Here is a 15904-nt window from a genome sequence, read left to right on the forward strand (position 1 = left end):
AAAGTGTTCTCTAGTTTAAATTAACAATATCCTTGCCAAAAGTCTTATTAAAAATTGCTTCGTTCACCAGTGAATAAAGTGTTTTATAGTTCATTAAAATTATGCTAAGTGATTATAATAAAATCTTTATAAAAAAGATATATTACTAAAAAAATAAGCCATCAAGTAACAGAAGATATGCTAATGAGACATGATCACATAGTCCATATTATATTATTCAAAGGATGAACTCTTCTTAAAACATTTCTAAACTGTTATTGTTGAGAATATGAATTGCAGTGTGTATATCTTTATATTATCACAATGGTTATGTCTCATGTAATTAAAGTGATTTATTGAAAGCACATAAGCTTATTATCACACTCATCGATAAACTAATTATTCTCCATTAAAACACATACACACACACACGATTTAGTGTAAAATCATTTCTGCTTCTGTCTGATAGAGGCAATTATTTCATTATTTTTTTCTATTTTTTGACTGACCCCACAAAATTTATTCACAAAACACATATACATCTTCTCTTCTGAGCTCATGAAACTTTCTTGTTGAATAATTTAACCTTAGAATAAATTATCAATGATAAGCTTCTTCTAAAGAATAAAATATTGCAATAATTCAAAGCATTACCATTTCTCTGCCAAATGCATTTTGTCATGTAAGTATAACTCTTTGACCAGGATAATTATTCAGTTGCCCAAGTTTAGGGAGACATTGATCCCTTTCTTATTAAAATAACATTTTTCTTTAACAGCTGAGTGTGGGGCAGGATTACAAATGTGCAGCATGGAAAGTAAGCTTGTGGAAAATCAGAAGGAGAGTTTTAAAGGATGTTATCATCCCCAGAAGAGGAGATATGATGGAATTCATAATTATTTACTGGTTAACATACCATTCAAATATAGCATGTATTTTATACAGTCTTGCTTCTCAGAGGTAAATGCAGGTGTATTTCTTTTCCTACTTGTCACTGGATGGTAATACAATTACTCTAAATAACATGTAGGTCAGTCCTGAGCAGCAGTTACAATTTCCTGCCCTCAAGTTGGCTATTCAGCTCTTGTTTTCAATAGTATATACAATCCTGCATTACAAGAGTGCCACAAATAATATAATTTCCATGGAAAGAGGCGATTATTGGCAAGATGACGAAAATGATGAACAGATATTTAAGTAATGGGAAACTCCATGACCTGATTCGCTTGTATACCAGGGAGATGTGCATATTTAAAAAGTAACTATGTCAACTTAGTTTTCCCTCTCTATGGTTACGTCACTTCTGAAAACAGAAGAAAACAAGAAGAGGAAGAAAAACACTGTACTAGAGAGAATATCTAGCAACGTTATCCGACTATATTTAAGTCTTGGCCACAAAGTTCATAATTCTCAGGTTTTATAATCACCATTGGTACTCGCAGATAGGCTTCATATCAAAGCCCTGCTACAGAAAAGCAGGAGACCTCATTCTCATGAATCAAGATTCCAAAGATGAAAATGACCTGTTTATATGAAAAATTCACCTTTGATTTTGAGGACAGTTGTATCAAATATAAAATACCTATGTTTAAATGTAATGCAAATAAATTATATCCTTTTTCCAAAAAGAAAGAGGAAAAAGATGTAGACACAAGGACCTTTAAGGGGAAGGTTGAAATAATTAGAAAAGGGATACATTTCCACAAAATGGTAACATAGTAATACATAATGCTACCTAGTATAGCCACTCATCCCTTAGTTTCTCCAGAAGCACAATCTGCTTGAACATCACCCTTCTTCATTTTATCCCTGCAGGATGGAACTGGGGAAGCAGTTTCAGTGTGTGTGAAGGATGGCGGACTATGTGGTCACTGAAGTTATAATGCCCGGATTTTGAATTTGACACTCTGTTCTTATCACACTAATATGGATGAATACAGCAAATATTTTAGGGGACGGTGATGATTTGAATGAATTGCCAGGTGTTCAGTATGTTCTCATAGAAAAAAACTAAATGAGTGAACTGATTTTCCTTTACTCAGCATTCAATATCCCTATTAAATTTTATACAACTGAAAATCCCTTAGGCTAAAAACCCCCAAGACATATTACCATACAAGCTAAAAATAATCTGCCAAGTACCCCAATAAGTGCAGAGCCAGACACAGGGAATTCTGTATCTTCAATGGTGAGCCAGAAAAATGTACCAGTCTGAATGTACAAATGGCTTATTAATAATAAATTAAAACTTTAAGAATTTTAGATGGAAAAATAGTGTTGAACAGATGTTTATTTTTCATTTTAATTTTTTTGCAGACCAAAGGAAAAGATGTGGATTTATGCTTACTTAATTTATCATTAAAATTGAATTTAAATATGAATTATTTAAAGAAGAATATATTTATTCTTTCTTTTATACTACAATAAAATAGATCATTCTTACTAATTAATACTAAATACGATATCCTGCTCTAGCATTATGTCTTAACTACATCTGGAAGAGAAAATATTGATATATATTAATGTATTATATCATTTTTACACAGGTATGTCATAATATAGACACAGAATGAGGAAAGCCAAATTATATCACTTTTAAAAAATACATACTTTTCATATAATACTAATTTTGAAGTACAATTACAAAGAAAAACATGTAATACAAACATGAACAGTGCAAACATTTCTTTAAGACTTTCTGAAACTTTATTTTGGTCAATAAAAAAACACAGTGAATACTAAGTCAAAATACTCAGCAACTTTCTTTAAAAATGCTTTTCACTTTATTAAAATATAAAGGTGATTTTTAATGTGGCCCTGACCTTTTTGTGAGCCAAGTTATCTTGCAGTCATTAATACTATAAGAATTGAGAAGAAACTGTACAGTAAGAAATACTTGTTAAAGCAAATTCAGACATTATCATACATACAAAAACATTTTGATGTATTGTCTAAATTCACAGTAATAAAAATGACAAAATTAAAGAAAAATTTAAGTAATAGCATGATTCAACCAGAATGGGAAAAAAAATGATTGTCATGTTCCAGGGTCTAAAAAAATTACTCACTATTAAAAATGAATACTGACTTTTTAAACAGAAATTTGAACAAAGAAGATCTTTACAAATAAAATCCCTTTATTTCAAGGACTCTGCATATAAAAGTCAGTTTCATCTTGGTATTTATTTGTGTCCAAGAGTGGTACCACCACTGAACAAATGAGAAGCTTAATTTAGATCTTATATATTTTACAAGTTATAAGAAGAGCCAGGTCTTTGTAGGTTACAGGAACCATAAACTCCTCTCACTCCCAAGAGCCATTTATTTCTTGAAGTGAGAAGAGGCCATGATGGAAAACTCTTCTTGCTACAGACTCCAAAGACGTAGTACTAGAGGGATTTTGAGTTTACAGAACCTCAGACTCAATTTTCAGTGGACGAAGACAGAGAGTCACATGAATCTTCCTTCTCTCTGGACTGGTCTCTACCCTAACCCAGCCATTTTATTCCTGATCTGGAGCAAAGACATTTTCTAGACCCTGTGGCACACACAACAGAAACCAGATGCTGAGAATGATGCTGAGAAGGGGACCAGGCATTAGTAAGAGGATGATGTGGATGTGAGTGATCAGTGTGATTTCTAGTTACTTAAGAAGCATCACATGATTTGCTTGAAGTTTATGGGAAAAAAATAACAAGAGTGATGAAATCCTGTAGTACAGTTTGAAGAGGTGTGAGAGAGATTTGGAAATGCAGCTGATAGTTCTTCTCAACAAGAAAAGCTGAAAGATCACATGCTAAGCCATTACCTTACTTGATCTTTTCCAGCTCTTCCTCATTAGCATTGTCTGTAAATGAAATAAAGCATTTTCATTATCTTATGACTCAAGTACAGAATAGGGCAGCCAGCGGTTTTCTAGAGAAAGCTTAACATTTAAACGGCAGTTTCCAGCAACAAGTATACAAGACAAAACTTGTTTATCACATACACACAGCTAAAAGAAGCACCTTTAACATTCAAGCAGTCTTTCTGGTGAGAGTTCATTTGCTTTATTCTTTTGTAGACAGAAATGAGACAGTATTTTTAAATAGAATGGAAATTTTGAGATATCTTAATTATTGGTTGGGGAAAAGAAAAAAAAAAAAAAAACCTCTTATTGAGTCTCATGATTGGCAATTGTTCCCTTTGGTGATGGAGGTTAAGGATGTACGATGACTTTACCAGGTAACTTTTCTCTTCAAACATGTTCAAAAGTCTGTCGTTTTGGTGGCATCTTAGAATTATCTCTGCTTCCAGTTAATCTTTAACTATATTGGGGTCTACAAATGTTTTCAATTGTGAAAAATGCTACATTAGTCTATCTTCCTGCTAAATGTTCAGCCATAACATGTCCTTTAAATCAGTTTTTTCTTTTTCTTTTTTTTTTTTTTTTTAAGATTTTATTTATTTGACAGAGAGAGAGAGACAGCAAGAGAGGGAACACAAGCAGGGGGAGTGGGAGAGGGAGAAGCAGGCTTCCTGCTGAGCAGGGAGCCCAATGCGGGGCTCGATCCCAGGACCCTGGGATCATATGACATAAGCCGAAGGCAGATGCTTAACGGACTGAGCCACCCAGGTGCCCCTTAAATCAGTTTTTTTCTGTCTGTGTGTTTCATAGTAAGAAGTAATTATGGCTACAAGTTATTTAAGGCTAATGGAGATCTTTAATGAGTGCCCAAGATCAGTGGTCTCTTGTATAAAGTAAGTCATAAAAATCCGAAGATCTTTTATTTACTCTCCAGTTTTACATTTTTCTCAGTAAACACTGAGGTATTAACTTCCTGATTAACCCTCTTTACCTCTCTTATCTTTAAGGCCGATGAAGTAGAGAATAGGGATTATTTGGAGAAAAGAATATAGAGATTGAAATGCTAGTCATATTTGTACATCAAGGAAGCATACTGGTGCCTTTAAGAAATATATCTCCTTCAGCAGAATTTACTATAAAGCAGGACTATTTCAGAAACTATTCATAAATTACAAAAATACAACAAAGGAGAGATTTTAATATAAGATTAAGTCATATAGAAGACAACCTTTGGCCTAAACCAAGACAATGGAATTACATAGAAGTTCTATGGTAGGAAATGAGAACATCATAAAATTGTCAAAGATAAGGATTCACTTATCTTCTTTGTAGATAGTGGTTTTATAAGTTATATTTTCCCTGTATATCCTCTGTGTTAAATATTGACCAAAATATGGAAGAGTGATAGATTTCCTAAGGTTACAATAATTCCTAATTTTTTTTTTTTGAATGGAGCCAGGAAAGCAAAGCATTGTTATCAAACACTATTTATAGAAATATTTTATATGTTTTCTAAGTACTAATGTGCCATTTATTTTGAAGCAACAAAACCCACCACTGGGTTGTGGAGATGGTCATGTAGTGGCCATGTAATAAATACTTGTTGTTGATCTTAAGTGAGTTACTGTCATCAGCATCACCACCACCACCTTCTCCCTTATCACTGAAAGGCAACTGGAAACCAAGTACTTTCATGGCATGCCATAGTCACAACAACTCTACCAGCAGGAGTCAGACAATAAATGCTCAACTTTCTCAGAAAGCAGAGTTTCAATGAACAAAGAATGATAATTCCCAGAGATAACGTTTTCAGTCAAATCAAGTGAGAACTAAGATAAATCAGAAAGTAAAATCTCATAGCTCATGGCCATTTATTATCATCATCTAGTTTCTAAGAATCTCCTAAAATTCCATTCTGTAAGGGGCTAAGAGCATGAGGAAGAGTTCAATCTCAGGGCAACACTACTCAGTATAACACACATTCACTACTGCTGCTCAAAACCACATCCTCTAACTCAGAGCCACTGCATACAATAGCCCTTCAAGATGTAAAGCTAACTATAGGATTGGTATTTTTCCTGTCTCTCAAAACTGGCTTTACAAATAGGCTGCATGGTATCATTTTTCAGAATTGAGACACTGACACAAACAAAAAGTCAACAATTGCCCTGAGTATAAATATGAAAGATCTGGCAGTTATGGGGACAAATTCATTATTTTCCTGATTTGGTTTCTAGAATTCTATTATTAGATCCACTGACTCTCAAAATGTCCCCAGATTTTTAAAAATTATTTTATTTATTTTTTTCATCATGATAAGTGTATTCTTTAATCCCCATCCCCTATTTCACCCATCCCCCACCACGCAGCTGCCCTCTGGTAACCATCAGTTTGTTCTCCATAGTTAAGAGTTTGTCTCTTGGTTTGTCTCTCTCTTTTTTTTTCTTTGCTCACTTGCGTTGTTTCTTAAATTCCACATATGAGTAGATCATATGGTATTTGTCTTTCTCTGACTGACTTACTTTTGTTTAGCACCGTACTCTCTAGCTCTAACTCTGTTGTTGCAAATGGCAAGATTTCATTCATTTATATGACTGAGTAATGTTCCACTGTGTATATATACACCACATCTCCTTTATCCATTCATCAATCAATAGACATTTGGACTGCTTCCATAGTTTGGCTATTCTAAATAATGCTGCTATAAACAAGGGGTGCATGTATCCCTCTGAATGAGTGTTTTGTATTTTTTGGGTAAATATCCAGTAGTGCGATTACTGGATCATAGGGTAGTTCTATTTTTAACTTTCTGAGGAACCTCCATACTGTTTTCCACAGTGGCTCCACCAGTTTGCATTCCTACCAACAGTGCAAGAGGGTTCCTTTTTCTCCACATACTTGTCAACACTTGTTGTTTCTTGTGTTTTTTATTTTAGCCATTCTGACAGGTGTGAGGTGATATCTCATTGTAGTTCTGATTTGCATTTCCCCGATGATGACTGATGTTGACCATATTTTCATGTGTCTGTTCGCCATCTGGATATGTTCTTTGGAGAAATATCTGTTCATGTCTTCTGTTCATTTTTTAATGGGATTATTTGGTTTTTGGGTGTTGGGTTCTTTATATATTTTGGATACTAGCCCTTTATAGGATATGTCATTTTAAAATATCTTCCCCCATTCCATAGATTGCCTTTTAGTTTTGTAGATTGTTTCCTTCTCTGTGCAGAAACTTTTTTATTTTGATGTAGTCCTAGGAGTTTAATTTTGCTTTTATTTCCTTTGCCTCAGGAGACATATCTAGAAAAATGTTGCTACAGGTGATGTCAGAGACATTACTGCCTGTGTTCTCTTCAAGGATTTTTATAGTTTCAGGTCTCACAGTTAGGTCTTAAATCCATTTTGAGTTTATTTTAGTGTACGGTGAAAGAAAGTGGTCCCTAGATTTTATAGCACGATTTCTGCTTCTTGAGCTAAGCCAACTAGCTAAATCATGGGTTTAAGTATCCCACTCCCGGGCTTCTTTTTCTTTTTAGATGGTTGGGTTAAGCTAGATTCAATAAAACTGCAAACAGTAGAAAAGTTTCAAAAAAAGGTGAATTTAACAAACATAGTATTACTACTGTTACCTTTGCTATCTGTGAGATGTTAGAGAAGAAAGATTGTTTGGGGAATGTTAAAGATAGGAGATAAAGCAAATTATAGAAAAATAAGATTTACGTTTTGCTCTATGATCTTAATTTTAACTGAGAAACATATGAATTTGTTTTTGAAAGCATCATCACCTAATATTATTACAGGATAATCAAACTTCATTAGCAGCTCAACTTTCTTTGAAGCCAGTGAAAGAAATAAGTAGTATAAAAATATGGCCTGTGATAGAGCTGTAGAACTGATTATGTTTTCATGAGATTCCACATTCTCAATCCATTTTTTACCTTTATTTTTTATTGTATTTTTTAAGGCAATTACATGGCTACTAAAGATATAAAAATAATCACAGAATCACTAGATATTATAGTATAGACATATTACAAAACATTAAAATTTTATAGGTAGATTTTAAAAAAATGTTAGCTGTGAAATAATTCAGAAAAATTTGCAAAATAAACCAACATGAAAGAAGTATTTTTTTAATTTGCTAAAGGCCAACTGGGGTCAATTCATATGTTTCTTACATTCTTCTATTTTTTTAGCTTTAGCCAAGCAATTTGTAGGTCTAGTTTATCTAAGAGAGTGTGTAACACAAATTAACTCACTTTTATTTCACAAATTCTCCAATGAAGAAAGCTGTGGATTGAACTCTGCTAGAAAAAGAGCCAGAAAGAACTCAAACACACTATCAGACCAAAATACCATATACAGGACACACATGTATGCACTACACAATTTTGTAGGTTCAAAAACAAGACATGCATTCAAAACAGAAATGACAGCTGTGTCATGCAGCTCATCAGCATGCCCCTGCCCCCCATGGAGATTGTGGTTTCTCATACACACAATGCTGGAAACTTAAAAAATATATATCTCTATATATCCGTTCACATCTGAGTTTTTTTTTTAAAGACTCAATGATGAACTCAATGGAGAAGACTTTAGTATAAGCAATTTTGAAATACTTTTGCTATTACTCATACTATACTCCTTAAATTGCTGTAATTAGACATTGCATGTTTTAGAGGCTTTAGTAGATTCAGTAGGTTGATAGGATTTTCAATTCATTCTTCAGTTTTACTGATTTCTAGAACTGGCAATCCACACAAGGAGAAATCATCCCAACTGCATCATTCATGGAATGTACTGTCAGTATTAAGAGTGTATAAAAAAAAACACAACTCACAAGATAACTGATTAAGAAACTTTACAACTCTGTAATGCTAAATACTCTGTATTTCCAGTTAATTTATTCCTACTTTTGATAGCATTTTCTTAACATTAATGTTGGTTCTATTTCCTATTTGATTGTTAAACTTTGTTACTAGCTCTTGAAACTCATGTCTTCCATTCTCTACTTTAACACATATAAAATATTTAGCGGAGTTTTGTAAATACAAGCACAAGAATAAACACATGGTTCTTGGGCTAAAGTCTTAAATCCCCAAAGCTTAAAATAGATTATTTCTGTGCTAATAATCAAAGAGAATAGAACTCTTATAATTTTGGTGTGTGAGGATCAATGCAAAAATCATCCTCTATTCCTTCCCTATTCATCATGCTAAATATTAAATGGAATTCTGAAGCCTTTAGTACTGATTTCTGGCCTGCTGCATTTGAATTTTTCTAAATAAGATTTGTTCCTGGATAATTTGTGAAAGTTTGGCATACCATTTTCAAGGCAGCAATATGTTATATATTTCAGACATAAAAATTTAAAGATACATTGGATCTCTGATTGTTTTTAACTAAAAAACTTTAAATATATTCCAGGGAAACATACAGAGCTAATAGTAGGCACGTTACAGAATGGAGAAAATACAGTGATACGCTTCTAATGCATTGTCGTTGTTAAATACCTTCATAGAGCAATACAGATTGATTTTAAGCATATGATCATTAATGTACTAATTTTAAGAACTCAAAAGGAAACTAAATAAGTATTTAATATTGTTTGTGATAACCTCAGGAACTTGAACACTGAAGTAAGGAAAAGAAAAAAAACCTTAAAATACCTTTCCCTGGACCTTTGAAGTATTCCTTCAAATCCTCATAGACATTCATCCGCAACTCATTGAACAACTACTGGTACAGAAAACTGGACTAGCTTTGAGGGCAGTCATCAAAAGAAAGGTAATTAGAAGCAATAATTTATATATATATATTTATGTATATATAAATATAAATAATATAAATATATAAATAATATATATTTATTTATTTATTTTTATTTTTATTTTTTTTAACCAGAAGTGATAGGATAAAAGAGGGAGGTGAGGTGAAGTATGTCAGGTAGGGCAAGTGACAGTGAAGAAAGCCTAGACTTGAGAGAAGGTGAGCTCTGTTGGAGTTTGTATGAATGGGGCAGAGGTTACCAGTGAGGGAATATACGGTGCTCATTGGAGAGCTTTAAAGCCCCTCATCAGAAATTTCCATTTAATTAGAGAAATAAACACAGGTCACTGAGCGCTTAGAAGAGAATAAAGAGGACATTATAGGACCTGGCACAATGCTTATAGATGATCAATAAATGTTTTTTGATGCTTGTTCAGCCAACAAATGGTCCTTGTTCAGAGGCTCAAAATCTCATAATTAGTATTGCTTCACAGTTTTAGAGACCTTAATAAAATAGCTATAAAACTGCTATATAGAACAAAACAAACAAAAGAGAAGCAAATTTGTCTTTGTTAGAAATTTTCATCCTATAAGCATAGGCTTAGAAACCCCGATTCAAATCTAGGGGGGCAGACTCGCCGGGATACTGGGGATGCCATGAGAATTTCCCATAGGGGATCTATCCTACTTTCGGCCCTCCGCCTGAGTCAGTTCACTTCCCCACAACCAACCCCGTGCTCCCAGCTATTGATCACACCCACAAGGAGGAGCAAGTGAAACCATACTGGACACCCTTCTCTCTACTGCTCAGGTGTGACTGAGGTCAGGATGGTCACCAGCCAGAACTGGCTCAAGTATAGGCTGCAACGGTCGTGCTTTTCTGGGGCAGTGAGTCTTCGCTAAGCTACTCACTTCTCTGGTGAAGAAGAGAGAAGCCAGGTGAAAGTCAATGCTGGTGTGGGATGGGAGAAGACTTCCTTTTTCAGTTGCCACAGAGGGATGAATTCAGTGCTATTTGGGACTCTGAAGGGCAGGGCATGGAGTAAAGCAGTGAAGGAAGAAACACTTGGCAGTAAAGGATTTTCTTTCAAAAAGCTGGGGTAGTCAAAGGGATTTGAATTGAGAAAATGGCATGAAGATTTCAGGAAGAACTCTTTGTCTTAAGGGCAAATGGGGCTGGAGAGAGACAATGAGGAAAATGGAAAAGGAAGAAAAGATGAACAATACCAGATTTTTTTTTTTAAGATTTTATTTATTTATTTGAGAGATAGAGAGAATGAGAGAGCACATGAGAGGGGGAGGGTCAGAGGGAGAAGCAGACTCCCCGCCGAGCAGGGAGCCCGATGTGGGACTCGATCCTGGGACTCCAGGATCATGACCTGAGCCGAAGGCAGTCGCTTAACCAACTGAGCCACCCAGGTGCCCCAATACCAGATTTTTGATGAGCAACTGTTTCATGCAACCCACCTGTTTTCTTCCTATTCATGTTTGATAAATCACTGACAATCAGCAGTCAGGGACTGTAATACTTTTAAAGGACGTTTTTCTAATTAGAAAGACATTGTGCTGAAATAACAACTTGGAGCAACTATGGAGATGGAAAGATTTTTATAAGAATTGTTGAAGAACAAACAGGGTTGGGAACCACTCTGCCTGTGCTGACACACATTCGTGTACAAGTTAGGATAACTCAGCAGCTTCATCTTGTTCCCAACTTGATCTCTCAAGCCCTCAGTTTGATGTTAGAGCACTTAGTAAATATCCCTTTTCTGCAAAAATTCAGCAGACTCTCCATCATCAAATCACCCAAATAACTACATCAGCCACGATATCCTAATTTCCAGTCATATTGCCAGTAGGGATGGTTTGGGATACGTAAGACCTCAGGCACTTAGGCATTTTCATTTATGAAGTGCTGTTCTTCATTAAAAGAACAAAGAATCTCAAAACAAGATTCTATCACTAAGTTTTGTTGATTTTACCTCTTATACGTAAATCTGCTGATTTCTTTCCATCTCTACCTCGGACAATCCTAATCCAGACCTCCATCACCTTCCACCAGGATTTTTGCCATAATTGGTGCTAACTGGTCTCCAAGTACCCACTCTCTTCCTTCCATCTGTTTTCCACAATGTAGCTACACAGCTATTTCCAAAGGCAAAAATGATTATGCCACTTCTGATTTATAGACTTCCCCTTGCTCTTTGCAGAATGACCACAAACCTTAACTTGGCCAACAGTCCCTACACAGTCTGGGTATCCCCTTTCCACTGTCATCATTTGTCATGATCTCCCACACTCTCCTTTGCTTCCACCTTTTCTCAGCTCCAGGACGTTTTCAATTCCTGGAATGCAGCATTGTTTCTCTGGTCACAGGGCCTTTGCACATGCTGTTTCCTCTGCTTCAATACATTCTCTTTTCCTGGTTTTTGTCTTATTAACTCCTATTCACACTTTAGACCTCAGGTCCCATTTGACTTCCTTAGAGAATTCCTGTCCCCCTAACTAGACCAAATTCTACTGTATTTGCTCTTAACAGCAACACACCCCTCTCTTTCACAGAACTCAAAACAGTCATCATGTTAAATTTCCTTCAATAATTATTTGATCCCTGAATTCTCCACTGGATAGAAGTTCTATAGGATCCTAAGGGTCTTGCATAGAACCTGGCTTATAGTAGGCTTTGGCCAATACTAGGATTATTTGGATAAAGTAATAGACACATAATTTATTCCTAGGTGTGGATTAGCCAGCTAGGATATACTCCTTGGCTTGTACTGGGTGATGTATTGTACTATACTGCATACTTGTGCTGCATAATGTATTCTGAATTGGGGACTTCTACAATGATGGGATTCTATTTCTAAATATTCTCTGTAAAAAAATTTCCTCACCTACCCTTCCCTTCGCACACACGGGCCTACGCATATGCACACTTACGTGCATTTTTTTTTTGTGGTGCTAAGTTCTCACAGTAGGTTTTTGTAGGACTTGTTAGAAAAGAGAAAGTTATTCCTCACTGACTTAAGTATGGATAAGTAAATCATACTCAGTAAATACAGTATATGAATACATGTGCCTATTGTTTAATTTTTAGAAAGGAGAGAGAAAAACATTTGTTGAAAAGGGTGCATTTTTCAGTGAGTTTAAAACGGTTCCAAATTTGAAGTTGGGATTCACTATTCTAATCTACAATCCAGGGGAAAATGTCAGTAACACCTTTCCAGCAGACAACATATACCAACTTTAGTCATGCATTATTTTAAGACAGCAATACACACAGTGCTGAAATAGGGTATTTGGACTTGCCGAAAAAAATTATGTTTACTCCTAAAATGTGTTCTAATCAAAACTAGTGGGAGCAGCTCCCAGTACACGAAAGCACACTGAGTCTACTAAATAATCTCTGGTAAATTGTGGCAGGAAGTGCACTGGCAAGCATACCGATGCAGGTCAAACCTGGTATTTTTTATTGTCACTTCAACATGCTGGAGTAATTGGCTCCTCTGTATCCCTTGTCAGTTTCTCACAACAGCATGGTGTGCAAGGAAGTACAGACAGCCAGTGCTGGAAAATGGGTAACATCGATATGGAAGCCCATCAAGAAGATGAAAAGTATTCACTTCTCATTCAGCAAACAAATACCAGAAAGCAGAAACTCTATTATAATTTCACCTCATTTTTCTTTGTTATGGTACGCCTGATAGTACGGTCAAAATAGTAGAGTCTGGATACCTCAATGTGGAATTCCAAATATTCGCTTCAATAGCAAATGTATTCCCTGAATGCATACTGCCATTTGCCTACAACATAACATCTCTGAAATTGGGAAATGAAATTATAATAAAAGATGCAAACGTGTCCCTTATTTACTACAAGAGGTTCCAATCTGGAGCACAGAACAGGAAATTTGAATTGAAAAAGATATAAAATGCAGGGACTAGAGATACCCAGGATACTTACGGAAACAAAGAACAGGCCCGATTTTCATACGCTGCTTCTCTTTATTATCACGTCTGGGTTCAAAGAAGGCTCATGACATTCCACCAAGTGAGAGCAAGAAAGCACTCCTACTAGGCTGTGGGGCAACTTACCACATCCCTGTGTTCTCCTTCTTTAGGGGTAAGGATGATGGAGAGCAAAATGACTCCAAGGTAATGGTCAGGATAATGGGGATCTTTCAATGTTAGGGTCACATCTGTGGGCCTATGAGATAAAATATTAAGACTGTGAGCAGTTGTTAAGTGGATAAGCCAAAAATATGTTCTATATTGACAATTTATTATTTTTAAGAAGAAAGTCAATTTTGTCTTCTTTACTTTTCTGGTACAAATTCTGTTGCTATTGAAATATCATTAATACGGGTGCCTGGGTGGCTCAGTTGGTTAGGCGACTGCCTTCGGCTCAGGTCATGATCCTGGAGTCCCAGGATCGAGTCCCGCATCAGGCTCCCTGCTTGGCAGGGAGTCTGCTTCTCCCTCTGACCCTCCCCCCTCTCATGTGCTCTCTCTCTCATTCTTTCTCTCAAATAAATAAATAAAATCTTTAAAAAAAAAAAGTATCATTAATGTACTAAGTTATCCAATCAATTGTGGATCAGCTGGCAATACTTAGGTTCACTGCAGAAGTCTCAGTCCTTCCTGGGGTTCTAGAAGACCGAGAAACTATAACAGTATTGAGAAATCTATTAAGTCCTTTTTTTAGGATCTCTAAACACACAGAAAGCAAAGCCAGCTATTTTCTATCAATTTGAGACTAACAAGTAAATGAGGGTCATTTACAGACCACTACATGATTTAGAGTAAACAGATGAGTGGGAAAAAGGGAAAAGATAAAATATAAAAAATAAAATATAATAGATATCATAGACATAATTTTAAAACAATGTGTTACTATTTTTAACAGACCCCATTGTTTAAAATAATGCTTCGGTATGTTTTGGCTGTTTAAACCTATGCCTAAACAATTTTTAGGTTCAGAAACACAAGGAAATCAATGCTTAAGGAGTTGGTGAATATTAGAAAGCTTTAGAATTACGTAGTTTTGAGGAAGAGACTATGAATTACTCAGTATTACTCAGGTTCACTTCTACAAATAATACAAAACACACATTCAACTGACAATGGTTAGGTAATATCTCGTTTCCATATTTCAATTAAATAAATATTTTAATTTCAACAAATGCATGTTAAGTTTTATTGTATATAGGTATATATGATATATACATAAATATATTTTATATATAATTTGATTTGGTTCATTTTGCTGAACAAACAGGTTCATGCCCTCCGTAAACTTAAGGGACTGTGGAATATTCAATACTGAACTTAAATCTTTAAATGTTGGCAAATTAGGGATGTTCCCTTACTTGTTCAGTCACTTATTCTTTTCATTCATAAAACATATATTAAACACACATGAAATACTACACACTGTGTGCTAAATTCTGGGCAAAAACCAAATGTCAAGATCAAAGATAATATCATTATCTTCAGGGAGCTTAATTAGTAAATGATACAGTCAGAGTCTAGTATCAGGGAGAAGGCTTGGTGAGGAAAGCTGGTCCAAATAAGAATTTTCAATCCTGTCTGCACATCAGAATCCACTGGGGAGCTTTAAAAAAGTGCACATTCCCTAATTGTACCCACGATGACCCCGGTTCTATAGATCAAGGGTGGGGAGTGGAAATTTATATTATTTGTAAAGCTCTTGGGTGATTTTCCCATACAACCAGGATTGACAACAGGAGATACTTTTTATTGCTAAGATGTTATAATACCAGGAGCCTCTTTCACATGATGCTTCATTTACTGAGTCAAGGAGTAATGTTATGAAAAAAAAAATGAAGTTATCTGATGTCAGAGGTTTTAACTGAAACATAAAAAACTAGACTGATGATACAATGTTATAAGAGCTGTGATACAAATTGCTCCACTAGCAATTTAGTTACAACTAATCACTGTGGTTTGACAATTGGTTCCTTTTGTCTTGAGAAATTCATGTTAAGCATTATAGAATATATGTATATATTATACATACATATATGTTTTTACATGGGGTTACAGTTTGATTCAGTTCATTTTCCTCTAATGATTACATATAAAATTAATAGAAAAAACTTCATTACATTTTTATAATGATTACATGATAAAGATTTAAGAACATTTGCGATTGCTTTATGATGATTACCTATTGTTTCCTTTCAAAGTAAAATCTTAATGCATTATATAGTAGGATAAGTATTTATATGGCTACTATCATTATCCATTTATCTGTACCCAGGGACTATTGATTTATACATAGAATGTA

At 35.0% G+C, this 15904-nt stretch overlaps 1 protein-coding gene across 12 annotated transcripts in view; it reads right to left on the reverse strand.

The window, feature by feature from the left end:
* MCTP1 (multiple C2 and transmembrane domain containing 1) overlaps positions 1-15904 on the reverse strand; it is a 512471-nt gene that overhangs the window by 220240 nt on the left and 276327 nt on the right. For 10 of the 12 annotated variants that reach the window (XM_045898712.3, XM_054512926.2, XM_064596388.1 and 7 more), the window contains exons 5-6: positions 13690-13801; positions 3788-3826 (exon numbers count right to left, since the gene is read on the reverse strand). In XM_045898712.3, the coding sequence (XP_045754668.1) occupies positions 3788-3826; positions 13690-13801 (151 nt within the window). The remainder of the gene's footprint in view (positions 1-3787; positions 3827-13689; positions 13802-15904) is intronic. The other 2 variants (XM_045898718.3, XM_045898736.3) reach the window with 1 other exon arrangement.

This window comes from Mirounga angustirostris, unplaced genomic scaffold, assembly GCF_029215605.1.
Source record: "Mirounga angustirostris isolate CCGP_5_RB_7025 unplaced genomic scaffold, mMirAng1.0.hap1 SCAF_7, whole genome shotgun sequence".
Taxonomy (NCBI): Eukaryota; Metazoa; Chordata; class Mammalia; order Carnivora; family Phocidae; genus Mirounga; species Mirounga angustirostris.